An 18,871-nucleotide genomic window follows, 5' to 3' on the forward strand; every position below is an offset into this window, starting at 1 on the left:
AAGTTGTCAGGACCTGGCTCATTCCTCAGGCATCTTGCTCGCTGCGCTTGGCTGCTGGACGTCCCTCCACCCCAGAGCAGAAGTCTTGTGGCACGACTGGAGCTATTTGCTGGCTAGGGCTCAGCCCATGCAGCAGCAGGTCCGTCTCTCCTGGGAACTGAAGCAGAGACCCAAAGAAGAGCAGAGTCCCAGAAGAAAGCCAGTAAGGGCATTAACTGCAGCAGTGGGGCTGAGCTGCTCACAGCTCTGTGCACACAACTGTAGGTAAAGGAGAGCTGCCTTAGAAGGGTCCCGGCTACATTTTCCCTCGGGGGGGGGAGGGAAGTTGTCTATTATTGTTGCATTTTCTTTCTGTGAGGTTCTCGGTTGCAACCCCTCTCCACTGCTACCATCTTGGAACAGCTGCAAAACCTCTGTATGCATTAGGGAAACAGGCTGAGCCAGTAGGCAAGTGGAAGGAAGCCACTGGTGAAGGGGCCATCTCTGAGTACATGCAGTGTGGAGGGGAAAGCGTAAGCTCAATGCTGCCTGTGACAACTCCCTCCGTGTTAGCTGTGCCTGCTGTAAGCACCCCCTCACACGTATAAAACATACAACTTGAAGAGCTGGGTCTCTGGGGACAGGCTACTAACCAGTGTCAGGCATAACTTGTTTAACACTATTTGAAGCAACAGGGAGGGCAAGACCATTCTTTTTTTGTAACCGTGTAGTCTGTAGGCTAAGTCATGTAGCACTCTGCTGACTGTCTGAAGCCAGTGCAGCTGCACCAGTCCATACCAACTGGGCAACAGCCCATTTTTTTAAAGACTTTCACTGGCAGCTGCCTTCTGTCTTTGCACTTAGAAAAATAATCCTTTCTCTATGAAGCAGCTGTGCTTCAGTAGCACCAGGCTTATCTTTGTTGAAGTTAGTGGGGCCACACTGGTCTGTACCAGCTGGAAAGTTGGCTGTTTTTCTGTTAATCTGTATCCTTAGAATTTATGTCTCGCTGTGCATCCAGTCCATGTAAGTGGAGAAGCATGTTCCTTTCCTAACCCATAATCTTAGGATGTACCTATAACAATAAAGGCTGCTGTTGATTTCTCCTGATACTTTATTTCCTCTTCTCAGTGAGCAATCAACATGAGAGTGTATTTTGTGTAAGTAGCCTTACTTTTTAACAAAAGCAAAGGGAACTTTTTGGGAGCAAGAGAATGTGTGGCTAGAACCAATGTAGATAACTTTATTGTAGGACCCGGGCAAATTTGCAAATGTTTTGTTTATTTCTGAAGTGTGGGGTTCGGAATGGGGGAATAGTGAGCACCAGCTCCTGAAACAGACTTCAGGAGGCACTGAAAAGTGCAACACCCTTGGAAGGAGCCCTTGCAAGGTGGCAGGGGGAAGCCTTTCATTGCACGTAGGATCTCCCGTGTTTTTCTCTGTGCTATCAAACGTGGGCTGTTCCAGCAGGCTTCCTTCTCCCCAGTTCTAGGGTTAAAATGATCCTTAAGCATTTTTTAAAAGTCTGCTCTGTAGGAGCTGATTCTGGGCCCACGTGCTATCTGGAGCCCCCTTGGCAAGTGGGTAACCAGTGCGCTTCTCCTAGCCTCTGTGTTTGGGGGTTGGACGGGGTGAGGGAGAGAAGGAAAGTGTGCCTACAAGACATGGGTGTTGTGATGTAACCTAAAGGCAGCTCCTGGGTAGAAAAGACTCTTGAGGCTGCTTGTGTTATTGGCTGGCCTGGGTGCAGGAGGCCAGAGCAGGACTAAGGTGGTGTAGGAGTGTTTTTTGCTGACATTGCTGGGTCTGTGGTACGTTGTTGTAAGGACGCTGTCCCATGCTGTTAAGGCCAGAGCAAAAGGCTGCAGCTGGAAAGGAAAAAGCAAAATGTTTCCTGTGAGCTGATACATTTCTGGATTCATTGTTAAGAAGTGACTTTGAGTCCCCTTCTGGGGAGCACTTTATCTGGTTTTGGATCAAGAACGACATTGGTTTCATTCCAGTCAGAATCCTTCTGGTAGACCGAAGGGTGCTGAACCAGGGTTTCTCAGAGAAGTAAGAGTTGCTACTCAAGGGAAATACTGCTACAGACAAAATGCTCTGCTCCACAAATACTTCCTAAGCCCGCTATGCTTTGTTCCCTCTGAACCAGAGCACTCATATTCTATTTCTGGGAAAGAGGTTTTTTGATAATTGGATTCGGCACCTCAACCTCCTAGTGGAGAAGAAACATAGGACTGGCCATCTCATTCAGTCCCACGTACTCTCCCTTAGTAAAGCTTTCTGTGCCCTTTTTAGGCTATCACTAATCTTTCATTGCGCTGCATGATGTATTCCCCTGACAGCCAATGTTCACGTCTTCAGTCTCCATATCTTTTGCATGAATGTAATTCAAATGGGCTGTAGGTCATTTCCAGAGTCATTTGCAAAAGGGTATTTCTGTCAAGAAAAGTTGATTCCTTAACTTACAGATAAGAGAGAGAGTTCAGATCATGTAACGCTACAGAAATGACGTTATTTCTACCACGAAAATATAAAAAGAATATACAAGCAAAAGTTGATCAGGTTATAGGAGTAGAGGATGGAAAGGGAGAAACATAGGAGGTTATCTCATTAGTATTTTTATTTTGAGTAAAAGCATAAACAACTGTGTGGTATTGCTTCCTTTCTGCATTTGCTCCCTGCAAACCCTCTGATGTGGTTCAACATTAGCAGTTAATAGGCAATGGCTTATGGTTGCTTGAGCAAAGTAAGCATTTACAAATTTAAAACCAAAAAATATTAAATCCAGCACTGAGACTGAGAGACAGCAATGTGTGACGGTACATACAGCTTGCCTGTTACTTCCATAAACCATCACACCTGGGCCCACTATTAAACTTTGTAACAATCTGCATGACGAAAGAAACCTGTTTAGTCCTTAATCCAAAAAATGCTCTGAAGACATAGTCTTAGCTGAAAGTTTGTGTTTTGCCGAACTGGGTTCCAAATCATCCCAGCTTTATTTGAAAGCTAGCTAAGTAATAGCGAAGGCAAAACTTGTGATTCTTGGGGGGAGAACCCAAACCCAAAAGTCTGTTAGTGTTTTAAATTCATGGTACATGGCAGAGACTTGATTTTTCGTCAGAATCCACAAAGGCAAAGTGGGGAATCTAACTCCCATTTATACCTTTTCAAATTCTCTTTTAAGCAGGAGATTAAACTGTGCTTAAAATTGGCTCCCTGACAAATATACCTAAGAGCTTCTTGGAAATGAAATACTTATGCTTGATCCAAAGTCTGTGGAAAAAAAATTATTAATTTTTAAAATGATATTTAGAGGGTTTTGAGTCAGGAGTCTGAGTGGACTCAGAGTTACACTGCTGCCTAGTGAAGAACAATGAAAGCCTCTAATTGCAAAACCTGTTTGAAAACTAGAGTATCTGTTTCAAAAAAATTAATTTTGGCTAGGAAATCATAAAGGATACTGTGCAGTCTGTATCCTATTAGCAGGAGGCTGATGTTTTGTAAGTGGAAAGAGGGACAAAACTCAACAAATTCTTCACCAAGTGATTTGGTCACACCCATACTCTGCATCCAGGATGGCTTGTGTAACTCTCGATAAGTAGTCTGTATCAAAGTACTGGTAAAAACCCCATGTCTTGATACACTTCTGATGTCAAATCTTCCCCCAATTTTTTTTCCTTTTTTTATTTTCTGGTGGACTGAATCTGCAGTCACAAAGTGTGTGATGACCCCCACGCTGCTCTAAACAATCCTCTGTATCCATTCTCTGTTGAAATGGCCAACAGGAAAGTCGGTGGATGTGATGTGACGCTTAACCGGTTCTTTCTGGTAGAGAGATGTAGTTACTTAAGCATAGAAGTATTCAGTGCTATACACTATTGTTTATGACCTGAAACATCTCCATGGAGTTAGCAGACAAGACGGGGGACAGGCAGGAGACCAGTGTGTTTCTGGGCCAGGAGCTGGAGCCTGTGGACGCCCTGGGATATCTCTGACCTGTGCCTGAGAAGTGGACTCAAACCCCTGATGACTTAGGCAAGCTCTGTGGTACTCTGCTTCTACTGTTTTTCTCCACCAGGATGTACTTCTGTGCTCTGGATTTCACGGAGTTTGAGAAGTGTTGGTGAAAATGGTCCTCTGAAGGTCTGTAGATCAAACTTCTGCTTGAAGCAGGTCTGTTGCCAACATTAGATGAAGTCAGCTGTTGCTGGACTCCTGGCGGAAGTTTTTTTCCTACTTTCTAGCTTGAGTTTCCTAATTTGTGGTGGCTGCCTCCTGTATGGCTCTACCAAGAAGAATTTGGTTCTGTTACCTTTGCAATTATTTGAAGGGAAGTTACAGACTTTCTTTAGATCATCCCTTAGCTACCTCTTTACCAGGCCCAACAAGCCAAGTTACCTCAGCCTGTCTTCATGAGGTAGCAGGAGCCCCTCTTGGTTGCCATCTGTTGTCTGACCCAGTGCAAACATACAGCACCGCCATTGTCCAAGTGCTTCAGTATCCCACCAACAGAGCTCGTTAGTGCCTCTGACTTGTCACCTTCTTTGGTGAAACCTTGGCCAGTTTTAAGTTGCAGTACTCTGGTATTTCTTTCCTGATGCATGCTAGATAGAGCTATTTTCCTTGCCTATAACTTTAAAGGGCAGTTGTTCTCACTGCTGTTCAGTCCTACCCTTAAACTTGCCTAGAATGTAAAGTCTAATTTCTTGATTAATTTCTAGATTATTTGAATCCATAGATTTTTGTGCCCCTTCAGTTTAGAACACAGCTTGAGTTAGGATCAAATGTTTGTGGTGTTTGCCTGGAAATATCATTGGGGTTTTGCCACTTGCTGCTAACTGGTAATTGCTTGTGTAATGAGAGAGAGTGTGTGTACAGATCTTCACTGTGCGCTGGTGCTGCAGTTAGCGTTTCATTTAAGAAAACCAGGCCAAAGCCCACCTAATTTTTTTAGGGCCTTTCTAGTTCTTAATCTCTTCTGGATAAATCTGATTTAGGTGATTATTTGTGTGGCATGCAAGCCATGCAGCGTGCCTTGTTTGTTCCCCTACTTGCCAGCAGATGGGTTGTATTCCTGTTCTGGTTTTTCTGCTGTGTGGCAGACATCTAAATCTTGGCACTTAGGTTTAATTCTTATTGCTAGATCGTCTCACCTGGTTTCAGCAGTGCGTGTTGAGGCCTTTTGAATCACTGGTGTGTTTTGGCCTTAGCATAAACGGGTCAAGTGTGCATTCTGTTATCTCCACAGGTTTTTGCTCCCACTAGAACTGCAGTTCCTTCTTATTAGAGATCTGTCAGTCTTCATTAAAGAAGTTTTCCTACCTCTCCTTGTCTACTAGCTTTCATGTGCAAGCAATTCTGTCACCAGGGGTGTATTTGGAGTGCTTTTCCGTGAGTAAATTTAGGTGCCATTAGTCAGAAGTGTGAAGTGGCTTCTTCATGGACACTGGTTTAAATTAATGTGTGAAAGAGGTAACGTTTCTTGTGTTAAATAAATTTGCCACAAGCTTCAAAAAGATACCTGGAGCAGGTATTTTACAAGTGCAAGCTAAGCAATGTAGGTTAAAAAATGGATGTATATTTTTGAAACTTTAATTTGGTGGCATGTGACAGTATAAACGCACATGACTTCTGTAAAGAATGTGACTGTGAACCTCCCATATTTCTATCCAGACTGAAACATTCCAAGAAAATAATAGAAATACCCCAAACTGATTAATATAGTACCTTAAAAGTTAACTATTCATGACCTGTGGGTGAGCTGTCTCACTTTAACCATCCAGTGCAGTTTTATAGAGAGCTTTTGATTAATTTTAATAGCATCCAGACATTTATATCCAGACAACTACTAGTTTTTGAATGAAGGAATTAACTGCCATTTGGATGCTGCACTGATATCTCTGTGCTCAAGAATAAAGTCACTGGTTCTTCCTGATTCCCCACCACCCCTGCTTCCCTGAAGTACTCAGAGCCAATAGAGAAATCCTTCTCACCTTCAGGCACTCGAGGCAGAAGTGAGAGTCACCCCGGGTATGTCACAGTTAAAAGAGCAGTTCAGTGAAATGTGCTTTCATAAAGCTCTCATTAACGTCTAAGCAAGCAAGCCTGTTATGGGATCAATTTCTCCTAGCGCATTACAGCCAGATCTCCTGGGGAAGAAAAACACTTTCACAGTGTGTTCTTTCTTGAAGGTGAGCAGGACTGTAGTGTGGTCTCTCCTACCCTTTCTGGCCCTAAGGGTGTTCCTTTCCTGCGGCTCTTGGGAGAAGAGGGTGTCTGGGCGTGCTTGCCCTAGGGCACCTTCTGTGCCAGGCCAGTGGGCCAGCCAAGCATGCCAGCCCTGCCACTGTCACGGTCACCCTGCAGCACTGGCGCTTCCCTGGCAGCCAGGACCTGATCCTGGGAGCCTGCACATTCAGATCTGAAGCTGTTTGGGGAAACTAGTCTGGAGGGGAGCAAGGATATTCTGCCCCCTGTGAACGGGATGGACTTGTGGGATCTTCAGCTTTCATTAGTTACCTGCTGATTCTCAGTCCAGCAAACAATCTGCTTTATTGTATGTTCTGCTACTAGGGTCTGTCCTGGCCTAGGGTTCCTTGGCGCTCAAACTGCTTGCATCTCACCAAACCAGAGACATGATGCCTTATACATCTACTAATGCTACTGCTGTTGTCAGAGGAAAATGGTTGTTTACATGCAAAACCTGATTAGAAGTGTCAACATGTTGTCATGCATAACTTATTGGCAGGGAAATCTGCTGCCTTGAATAATTTTTGCAAGTGAAGTATACAGGATCTGTTATTTAGTATACTTAGACCACATGAAACCCATATGTTTTCAGTAAGGAACAGTGTGATAGAGGCAGATAAAGCATTATTGTTCTTCTTAAAAAAAATATTTTTAGTCTTTTTTTTTAATAGCTCAGAGCACTCGGCCTTTGAAACACCCATATTTCTTCCACAAATGTACCTTTTGAAACCTTTTCTCAAAAGGGATGCTACAAAGGTGATAGTAGGGTGGAAATTCTGTGTAGTAAGTCTATCTTTAAATCAGAGCTTCTGGAGAGACTGTAGTTTGATTTAACAGGGTCCTTTCTCTCCTGTCCTGTTCTTAATCGGGCATGCCTAAAGGGCAGCATATTTCATGAAAAACTGTAACTTTTTTTGAATGCCTGTGTGTGGAGTTGTCATAATTTATCAGCCAGCCAGCTCTGCCTAAAACCAGCTCCCTGGGCTTGGTGCTGAACGTCACCTTTGAGTAAGACAGTTCCTGTCCTAGAGATCTTACTACATTTGAAGTGAAAAATACCCAGGCAAATCGGAGGAGGGAAAACCGAAGGAAAATGTGATGGGACCTGAATCTCTTGCCTACCTGTCCAGCCCACTGATCCACCAGCATGCAGTCAGGATCCGGCCATGTGAGGGCATTATTTCTTTATTCCTGCAAGTAAGGCAGTTTTCAGTCTTGAGTTCAGGACCTCTGTATTAAACAAAGGAAAACTTAAAATCTTTAATTTCCTGAAGCTTTTCAGCAAATGTTGGAGGGCATTATAATGGTTCCAGTTTCTTGGAACTGCTTTCTCATTACACAGAAACCCTAGTCAAGCATGCACCGTCTGTAAACTATGTTATTGTTAACAATATCTGTAAGAGTAACTTACAGATAATGGAGTAAGTCTTGCAAGAGCAATACAGCGCTCAGATGTGCCTGAAAGGAAACGGGGGAGAAATGAGTGACTCCAAAGCAAATAGGCTTGCTTGTGCACTTTGCATCCATCTGATTTCATTGTTGTGCCACCCCTACTTAGAGCAGGGCATGTTGACAAGGGAATAGGTCTGGGGAGGAAATGGATGGTCAGCGTATGTCAAATGCCTACATAAATATATGAATGGAGTATGGAGGCTTAGACTTTGGTCCTTGTATTTTAAAAGTGACTTGAGCCTTCTCTTTGAAAGCGCCAACTGAGGCTGCTTAACACTACCACAAGCACTGCTACTGCAAGTTCTGTACATTCATTCTCTAATTACATAGTTATTGGTGTGTTTTGGAGCAAACTGGACTGCTATAAATTATGCTTTGGGAAGAGGTCCTTGTTAGGAAGGTAACATCTTTGCTCACGTAAGCTGAAGGTGTGAGCAGAAGCATACTTCGTGCGACTGCACTAAGGCCAGTATTTCAGGCTTTGCCAAACTTAAGCACAATAGACAGCTGGAGCTTTAAGTGTCCACAATGCTGCTGCCACGCAGCGTGGCATGCTGACCAGCAGAAAGCAGGGCGAGTGTCGTGCCAGCACACTCTGGGCTCTTCTTTGGCTTGACAGGAAAAGGTGCCATTCGGCACAGCTCCCATCACCTTCGTGTGAGTGTCCTCAGGATGTTGTCCATGGCAAGTCAAAGCTGCAGGGTCACAGGAAAATCAGTGGCTGCTGAGGGGAAGAGGGGGGGGGTTTTCTCTCCCAAGTAAGAAAATACCTCTGCTGTTACAATTAGTGTGAGTTACTTGGTTGTGCTGCAGCTCCACAGGGCATCCAGGTGCTCCCCGTCACCTGGATTAGATTTTCTGGAATACCAAATGCCCCTTCCTGGGAACAGTAAAGCTTTCATGCAGTGATTAGGAGTGTTTCACCATTCTGTGACTTCATAGCAACCCAAGTAATACACATATCGGAGTCCCTGCTAAAGAGCAGGTACATAGTAGGTATCTAAACCCTCTACTTTTACAGTCTGAAGACCCCATCTAAGGAAAACTGTCCTGAGTTAACAAGGTCAGCGCTTATTCTGTTCCGAGGCAAGTGGTCAAATTTATATACTGGATCTAACATGTGAGGGCAGCATGCATAAGGATATATTCTTGTTTCCATATAACCATGAATACGTGCAAAATACTTTCAAAGGAGTCAAATGGGGAAACTTGGAGCTGTCAGCTGTTAGCCCAGTGCTTCTGGCAATTGATAAGGAAGCAAGTTTAGCACAGCTGCCATGAAGTTACCATGTTTTAATTTCTCTTAGATTAAAGCTTATGCAAATAGTACTAGGTTTGAGGTTATCTAGGTGCTTTTCATGCTTGAGTAGAAACTGGTCATCACTTTAGCTGGAGATAGGAAACCAGTCAAAAGTACCGTTTGCTTGTGTCATTGTTTAGCTGGATACTGTCCGGGTATCTGGACAGAGAAGCAGCGTGTGTTTACGTGTGGGGACACTCCCTTTCTGCAGGAGAGGCAAACCTGGTGTTACGGAACCCCAGCATGTTACCAGTCTGTAATGCAGCAAGCATGTCGTGCGCGCACACCATGGCCATCAGTTACAGCATAGCTTCAGTAACCTGAACTTCCCTGTGTAGCTGCAGGGCTTCAAGCAACAGACAAAGCCATAGGAGTGCAGATGAACACTTACTGCTTCACAGTCCCAAAAGCAAATTCAAATCTTACAGTATTTGGTTGGATGGCTGAGGAAATCTGTCAGTGTATGATGTGTGAACAGCTGAGACAATTCTTTTAAAGTGGCGCAGCGCTGTGCTTATGAAGTCTGAGAACTGGGCTCGCACCAGGAGATTTGTTCCGGTTTCTGCCTCTCCACAGTTAAGTGTCAGCTAACGGTGGGTGTCCTGAAGAGGACCGGTGCCTGGGTCAGTGCTTCAGACTGAACCCAGCCTTTGCGGGGGGACTGCCGGGAGACCGAGGCGTTGGTTAGGTTAATGCTGACAGCAGCAGCTTCCCCCGGGTTATAGGATGGATGCTGGGCACAGCTGCACGCTGCATGCAAGCGCAGGTAAAACAGTTGTTAGCTCCTTCGTGCTCTGAGTTACTAGCTTTGGCGGGGAAGCTCAGAAAATGCCACACTAAAGCACTGCCTGTTACACCATTGGTGGTAAAGATAGGGGTGTCCCATGACTTTAAACAAAACCAAGCTCTTTTAAAAGGAAATGTTAGTAGCAACAAGTAGACTGACACTCAGTTACTGGGTTTCTACAAGTTAGGGCATCCTTAGTCATGCTACCTTCAGCAGTTTGTGGTTGCTCAAAAATAAGACATGTGAAGTGGACGTCTGTGCTAGTCTGATGTGGAGTCCTTGTGCTCACCTCGAGGCCCCAGTCCTCTCACGTTACGTGCTTCTGCTAAATAACTTATCCATCAAACCTACAAAAATGTGAATATGTGCTGCTGCGATTGCTGAGTTCTGAACAACAAATCTCTGAGCTGAGTTATAGCATGTGCAGCTTTAAAATGGTTTTGTGACCTTTTGCTTTTAATAGTATTGGTCTGAGCCTCACTGCTACTAAAATTCCTAATTACTTATTTAATGTTTTTTTCTTCAAGCTTTCTGAGGGCACTTGAACAGTCTCTGCTGTACTTCTGACGGATGATTCACATTAAATTAGTTTTTCAGCTCTTGTGGGTAGGAATCTGTAGTGCATTTAGAACAAAAGAGGGTTTTTTGGGCTTGTACAACATGACTTGCTGTTGTGTTGTGGTGTTTGTTCTTAATGGTAAATGCCCCAGCAAGATTACTCTTTGGTATTTCGTGCTGTAATTGTGAAAGTTTTCATAACAATTTTAAGATATTTTCTTGTAAAATCAAAAGCAGCTATGCATCTATCTATATATTGCTTTTGTATTCATATACTGCAAAAGGCTTAACTCCTATTTTAGGAATGGCTGTCTACTACAATTATAGCCAAAATGTTGCATGTCCATATTGAGTTTACAGATAAATCCTCCTGTAGTCAAACAACAGGAAACAGAAGTGGATCTGTTAATGACAGCGTTCCCTCATTTGACAGTTCTACACGAGAAACATGCTTTCATACATAACCTTGGGAGATGCTAAGACAAGAGTGTATTCTGTTTCCCTGTCTGGAGCTGCAGAAAGCGAAAAAAATACCCATAGTTACTCGGTAACTTGTGTCATGTGTGCACTTAGTTTCCCAGGCTGGCTTCACTAGAGTTAGTCTGGCAAAAAAAACCCAAAAGGCAAACTGTGTTTCATTCCGTAGTCCATTAAAGTGATGGCCCTATTATTTGGTGGTTGAGGCCTTCAAAATGTTTTTTAAAATAATGACATAAGTTTAGACTTTTTGTAATTCCGTAATTCAATTTTTGAACTGCAGCAGGCTTCCCTCCACTAAGGCACACAGGCCTAACTCGGCGCAGTGGAGCCCCCCCGCTGCCTGCCTGGCCAGCCCTGCGCCTGGGGGCTGCACCTCGGGCAGCCTGTGGGCAGTGTCCCCTCCTGGGCAGGACCCCCCTGCCAGCTGGGAATCTTCAACAAAAGAAACCTCCGGTCAGTTTCCACTACTGTAAAGGTGGTGATATCTTGAGCACAGAAATAAAATAAAATGGAGAGAGTAAATAAGGAAAAAATGATTCAAAATTAAAAACTACTCCATTCCATGTTCATGATGTTTTTAATACTCATTTTGCTAAGATGCAGAACAAGGACTATTGAATTTCCATTCATTAGCAGCCAACAAGATATGAATGAGTATTAACTTCAAACAAAAACTGATTTATAACATCAAGTTGTGCACTTAAAAAAATAATTAATTACAAATAACTTTTAAAAGGAAGATTAACAGTGGAAGCAGTAATGAATATAAAACATGACTGATTAGGCTTAAAACATAACTTCAAGTATTCTAGGGCATTTCCTTAGACATTTGTCTTGAATTTATTTGTGCAATACCCATCTTTGCATAGTAAAGAAAAATTAGTTAAACTCCAGCCTTAAGTAATCTATTTCTTTTCACATGCACTTACACAGCTGTTAATGCCTAGCAGACTTCGCCTAGCAGGATCAGATCAAATGGGTGAGATCATGCAGCAAACCGGAACAAGCTTATACAGTGACCACAGTTTGTTGTCCAGGTGAATAGGTAAACAATGGAGCAAATGTGCAGTGGATGAAATGCAGGCAGTGCCCACTGGGTCGTCTTTTGATGCTTTGTGATGAACAAATCAATGCTAGGTGGATACGTACTTCCCAAGGCACGGCAAAGGTGGGATGTAGAAAATCAATGCCTACCAAAACCGCGCTTTTGTCTACCACCACAGAAAGCACTTCAGCCCATACCTACTCGGAGCTGTGTTGTCACTTGCGTTGTGTGCACACAGGACAGAAAGCGAATGTGTTCTTCCACGCACACGCAATGGCAGATGAGTGGAGCATAAATTCAGTCAAGAAATCATAATACCTATGAAACTGCTGGTGTAAATAAAAAAGTTACTCCAGCACTGAACATATGTACATAGTAACTGGGGACCACTGTGGTCTGATTTAAAACATCACATCACACACTAACAATGTTGTTTGTGAAATGCTTCTCACAGGTTTATTACACAGGTAGTTTATGTATATCCAGTTGATTCGACTTATTTTCATTTTTAGAATCTGCTAGTATTTCTGTTGTGGGTTACACCTGCTTAGGGAGCAGAACCCTAACAAAGCTGGGGATTATGTTCCCAAGCAAAGTACTTTTAGAGGACAGTAATACAGCTGCAAGTATTTTTGGTTTGCCGTAAAAGTATTGTCATTAAGTTCATTCTGCTTGAGGCCAGGCAGAAATTTTTCAGAATAAGATCTACAATGTGTATCAATGTTGACTACCTGTGTGCAGCACCTTTAACTCATAAGGTAGTGTCAATGTGATTACGTTAAAGCTGTTTAAAAACATTTAATAGTAACTGTCAACCAAGACAATATATTGCAGTTCTCTTGTGAGACCGTTTGATTGAACATTATCATAGTAAGAAATATAATTGAAATGAGATTTTGTAAGTCACAGGAAATCTGCAGCATTTTCTTAGTATTTTGGCTCTTAAAGCTAACTCAGGAAACGGATTTCCACTGAACAAAGACGGAGTAAATAGTGTAACTGGACTTCTGCTGTTACTAGTATCCAACCTTTAAATTAAACCCCAAACTACACAAGTTTTTAATTCTGATTGTCAGATGCAACAATGAAATTTTCAGGTCACTTTGCTGACACAAACTGCGTTACCTGGGTTTTAAATCAAGACGAGCAGGATGAGCCCGGCTGCACAGCTCTGTACTTCTGAGGGCCCTGCGTGAGACACCTCCCTGCCTTTCTCCAGCCAGACACACCCGGGCCAGCCCGGTTACCAGGGGCACCGCACTGCAGCCCAGCCCTTCCCTGCAAAAATCTGTTTGTGCACAAGGTGTACCTAGAAGTAATTGCAACACGTAACCCCCTGAAATGACATGGGATTTTGCACGCTTTGTGACAGTAACTACCTATCGTTAGCTGCGGGTCAAAGCTCTGCTTTTGCATTAGACTTTGGAAAGTGAGATGCATTGAAGAGACAGAGGGAGTGAGTTAGAAACCTCAGTCACCTTTGCAAGCTGGTTTGGGTGGGTGAGCAGAAGGCAAGAGAAGAAGCTTTTAACATTTTGTGAGTATTTTAAGGCTTATGTAAGTTTTTATTTTGCGGGATTGAGACAGGAAAAAAAAAAAGCAGCTATTGTTAAAAAAAAAAAAGCTTGGCACTTCTGTGATTAGTTTGAAAGGGTGTCACTTGTCTTACACTGTATTACAGAAAACCTGTAACAGCCAAAAAACCAGTAATCCAGACTTATAGTCAATACATAGATATGCATTTATACATTTTAATTGTTTTTGGTTTCAAGCATACAAACTTCAGATCACATCTGTTTGGTGTCAGGACTCCCTGCATCTGCATGCTATTATCTGCCTTTTTTGAGCAAGCCCAGAACATCCGCTGTACAACATGCTACAGAAAAAAAGGGGAGCAAAAAGAACCCAAAACCAAACCCAACATCAAAAATAGATTTACATAAAGAATAGAACCTTTTTATATGGAAATCCTTTTCTCTCATATATATATATATTTATATATAATCTGTGAAAATGATACATCAAAATCTTATTTCCATATTTACACTTGTTCCTTCTTGGAAGAATTACACCCATCACTCGATAGCTTCCGTACCTGACAGACTCCTGGCCCAGGAGACCAAAACAAGGTGGACAGTGAGCTCACAGAGCAGGGAACTCTGAAGTCCAGCAGCAGAACGCACTGCGTGGCTGCAAAAAGCTATCAGAGCCTGGTATCGGCCTCCCAGTGGTTTGTATTTTTTGGGCTGCGGATTCTGCTTGGGGTCAGCTTGCTAGCTTGGTTGGTTGTATGTGAGCCATGCAGGTTACCCTTTCAAAATTAGCTCCTCATGCCACTGGAGTTTGGTAAGAAAAAGGAAGTCATGCGAACTCAAGTGAAGTTAGAGTGCCAGCAGGCTGGGGAAAAAAATCTTGTATTTCATTATTTTGGAGCAGTTCTCTTATTGCACTTGGTCTGTGTGTGTCTCCTCCTTTGCTTGAGGAAAAAAAACCCACCTGATTTTGCGACAGTTTGCTTGTACCACTTGCCAGTTAATGTTAACAAGAGAAAGGTGAAGAGAGGAAGTATTTTGAACTTATCTCCAAAAAGGACAGTCTTCTACCACCTCAAATCCTAACATCCCAACAATGTGTTTACAGTTACTGTTTCTCATGTTCTTCCTTACTGATTTAGTTCCTGTGCAGCGACAGCAAAGACATCATACCCAAAATCCAGTAGTGCAAAAGCAGCTTTTTGAATCGTATTTCTTCAGATAGGGCCTTGTTGACTTGGATCGAACCTTCGTTTTTTGACATTTCTTCCAGGTTGCATCAAAAGGAGGTGAAAAGAGAAAAATGCAATACATTAGTTAGATATAACAGGAACAAAGCCACTGCTGAGGTCATAGTAAAGTAAAAGGCTCACAGACAGTTGAACAAGTAGCTTTTCCAAGGGGTAACAATTTCAGGAATTTGGTGGCACGCTTTCTGTAGCATAGTATCAAGCACTGGTTTCATTATGCAGTTTAAAGATCATGCTGGCATACAGAATTCAATTATTTCCCTAGTACTTCAAGTAGTGCTCTAAATTTGTAGAAAACTTTCAGCCCACAGTACCGCGTGCATCCGCTAGGCCAAGAAAGCATGTGTACACCTACAAGGAATGAGTCAGGAGTGCCAGTGCTGGAGATACATAAGCACAGGGAGACCTGAGTTTGCAGAGCAAGTGCTCGTCTCTGGCTGTACCAGAATACTGGAATTTTGTTTACGTATTTCAGCGTGACGGAAGAGCGAGTGCCTCTGTGAGCTCTTACCAACTATTGACCGTAACTGCTGTGAATCTTTAGTAAGGTGCAAAATACAGCAAAGACGTTGCATTCGAAGGAGACTGGACAGTTTTGTAAATTGCCTGATTAGAATTTGGTGTTAACAGTGATAGCAAGCTGGTCAGTGATATCCAGTCTCCTGCGATACTGATCTCCTATGTCCAACAGCAAGACATTAGGAAGCTACAACAAAAGTTGGGTGCAACCTCCCCAGTATCTGGCTTTATGTGGGGCATCAAGCAAGGGGCTCATGCATTTAGTTTTAACGTTGGGCATATGCACCACTACCGCCACCAAACCAACATGCAAAAAATACAGAACAGGAATTCATAAATTCCCTGAAACTACATACCAGCCCCAGGATTTTCTATTTTCTGCTGCCCTGCTAACTGCTACAATATTTATAAATACACTATATACAAGGTTTGCCTGGTGGTTTAAGAAACTAATGGATGTACGCAAAAGCAACTTCTTTTTGAGAAGACCTCCAGAGACTGGTAATTCTTAGCTATACTTTGCTGCTTTTTTTTTTATTATTATTTTCCCCTTGTGTACAAGCACCTACATTTTTACAAGGTGAATGCTTAAGAATTGCTGGTTTCTGAAAGATCACGGTATTCATCTTTCAATCATTTCCCCTCCAGGAGTACTGTCCTAATGCTCCTTTTGAATTAAGCTGACATTACTTCAATATCTCATTCTGTACTATAGGAAAATTTAAGATGAGCAAGTTATTTTTTCAGGCCAACTTGCAGAACTGCAGGGTGGGAAGTATGAATCTAATACAACTTGGTTAAATGTGAGTTAAAGCCTGCTTTGTGTCTACTTGTCCTGCCAGTTTCAATGGGGAAAGGACATGTCTGCTTCTCTTCCCCCTCTTAATACTGTCTAGCCTACTTGAATTCAAATACTATCAATGAGTGAGTAATTAGTCAGTCCCCTTAAATCATCAATGCATGATGTAATGCAGGATGTAATTTGTCCTCCTCTCAGGAAAGTAGTGTATTCCTGTTTGCTTGAAGAGGACAAATTATTAGAATATACACTGAACTATGCTGTTACCCGAGCTTATTTTAATTAAAGAAATGGACTTTAAAAGTCTTAGAACAAGATACAGAGGACAGAGGCTATGATAGCTTCCCAATACGACTCTTGTAATAAAACTCATTTTGACTTTTATCCTATCAAATCTTTTCTAACCTGCTCTCTGCCTGTAAGGACCATTCAGTTAGATGACAGCTCAGGCAGCACCCATGCCATGGGGCAACAGGCAGATCCGCTGCGCCCCCGCTGTGTGGTCTGTCCAAACCATATAGTTACTCATTTCCTAGTCTTATCCAGCAGAAATATGCACTTCAAGGAATAAGATACTAACCAAACCACTGCCTTTCTTCACTTGGGATATTCTGCGAACAGTGTTGCATGAGAAAGAAATATGTGAAGAACTGAAAATAGCCTTTAACCTGAGAGACTGAAATAGGGAGCATCAGGTACAGTGTCAAGAAGGGAACGTAGCACACACAAGAGCCTGCTGCAGCTCTGCTGCAGTTGTAGCACTTTATTGAGGTAGGCAGTCGGTGTTACCCTGCAGGAACTGAAATTCTGTTCTGATTCCCCAACCAGCTTGAACAGCTTCATTCCAAATTACCAACCATTTTAATACACAAATGAAGACAGTAGTCTTAATTAAGTTGGCAAATAGAACAAGTTTCTCTTTTCCTCAAGAAAATTACAATAAAGAGAAAGGAAACCAGCTGAGTATCAGGTCCTGGATATTTGCACCTCTTTATAAGGATGTATCATACTAGTACAAGGTTCTTTTCAGCATGCTTCAGGAAAATGACGAAGCAGGGGGCAAGAAGAGTCCTTGATGGACAGACACATAGCAGAATTATGCTGTTCCCTAGTTCCTTGTTGTTTTATATGGAAGATCTTAGAACATGTAAGTGCAAAAAAAGAAGTTAATGTTCTAATGCCTCTTTAAATAATGAGGGTCAGCCTTTCTGTCTGTAATCCAACCAAAAAATGTGTCTCTAACATGGTCATCTTTACAAACAAAAAATATTTCAGAGAAGAAAAACTGAGTTCAAAAAAGGCTGAATGTATGCAAGAAATACCTTGCTGCAATCCTCTGCAATTTTTTTGCAACTAATTAGGAATGTGGTTACGCAGTACGTTACTTGCAAATCTGTGCCTTTGTCTGTGATCACAAAAATACCAAGCTTTACCAAAGTATTTAAAGATTTATCAGAAAACAATATTTTAACCACTTCAAACAGCCAATGTTTTCATAGGCATTCCTAAAGCATGGTTCAAATGCTGAAGAAGAGCTTAAATAAATGATCTTTTGCCACAAAACTGATTCAAATTAACAAAATGAGGGACTAAAATTAGCAAGCTTAAAATAAGATGTTACCCTGCCATTTGTTCTAGTAGTTTGGGAAAAAAGTGAGAAAACGGCTCACATTTGATTCTACTGCTGCAGCTTGTGTAGTTGTGACGGTATGTAGGTCCATGACACATGCTTTATGGAAATGCTGGTCAGGGACCGAAACCTCCTTCCCCACAGTCGCCATCAGCATCCCACTGCCAGAAACTTTTGGGGTCTAAATGCATCTGCACAGACCAGTTAAAAACTTGGCATCTGTTATACTGGGTAAGTCTTTGGTCTGTCCATTAATCTTCCATTAAAGGGACAGAAAACCCTGCAGCTCTTCAGTTAAGAAACCACTGCTGGAAATAGAACTGTGCCTGCATTCAACCCTTCTCTGTCAGCCCCTTTTGCATTCGATATAATGAGAAGTAGCTCTTCATGTGCATTTCCCCGTCACTTTTTCTAGCACTGCCTTTTAGCAGTATTGCTTTATTACCAAAAATCGCTTTAGTGCTGTTAAAATCAGCACCAAAAGCATTTAATTTGCTTGTAGCTTTGCAAAAGTAAGTGAATATATGCTAGGAAGCAAAGCAGGTGTGGGCCACTGGGACTGTGACTGCAGCCAATGCACAGAAGAACTACTCTAGTGGTAAGAACGTTCTTCCTATATCAGTCCTATATTAAACACTGTATATTGAAATCTTGCCCAGACTTGCTACGTCAAAATGAACTTCACGCTTACGAATGCCGTACTTCTGTACATTACCCAGCAGAGTTCAGCAGAAATATGTGGGACTCCCTTATTGCAGCCTAAACACCAACAGCTTTAAAAGTCCAATGCAAGGCTCAAGTGAAGTAAAATCTATTTCTTAACAAGGTTTCCACCCGCAGCCGTTAACTCCAAGCTACCTGAAATGCGTAATGAGGCTCCATACCCCCTAAAATTGTCATTTAACTTTTTTCTTTCCTATTCTAGCCACACATTTCATTAGAAAAAGTAACTAGGATTTACTCCTGAAACTGGAATTCTTTTTTTTTTTTTACTGTTTCTCTACAAACTTGCATCAAGCCGCCTTTTACACTTCCCCTCCACCCCCCACCCCCTCAGTTCATGAACAAAGTTTGCTTAGTTGCAGCTTACGTTTGATATGGACTTGACACCACAGTACCGTATGTTCATATGAACATCTGATAACCTGTGAAACAGAAATCACATCTCCCAGTTTGTAAAGCATTAGCTACCTTCTCTCATACTTGCAGAGACTAAACATATCACTTGCTTAAAAAGGAAAAGTTAAAATCCTCTTTAATTACCCTCACCTGTCCCTCCAGATAT

General features: G+C 42.4%; 1 protein-coding gene across 9 annotated transcripts in view; it reads right to left on the reverse strand.

Annotated features, from left to right (window-relative positions):
* Positions 1 to 11,369: 11,369 nt before the first annotated feature.
* The window catches only part of ADAM23 (ADAM metallopeptidase domain 23), a 75,865-nt gene continuing 68,363 nt past the window's right edge, over positions 11,370 to 18,871 (reverse strand). For 7 of the 9 annotated variants that reach the window (XM_055718861.1, XM_055718860.1, XM_055718863.1 and 4 more), the window contains one exon: positions 11,370 to 14,654. In XM_055718861.1, coding sequence (XP_055574836.1) covers positions 14,606 to 14,654 — 49 coding nt within the window. In that variant the 3' untranslated portion in view covers positions 11,370 to 14,605. Of the gene's footprint in view, positions 14,655 to 18,676; positions 18,732 to 18,871 lie in introns of all 9 variants that reach the window. The other 2 variants (XM_055718865.1, XM_055718866.1) reach the window with 2 other exon arrangements.

This window comes from Falco cherrug, chromosome 8 (genome assembly GCF_023634085.1).
Source record: "Falco cherrug isolate bFalChe1 chromosome 8, bFalChe1.pri, whole genome shotgun sequence".
Classification (NCBI taxonomy): Eukaryota; Metazoa; Chordata; class Aves; order Falconiformes; family Falconidae; genus Falco; species Falco cherrug.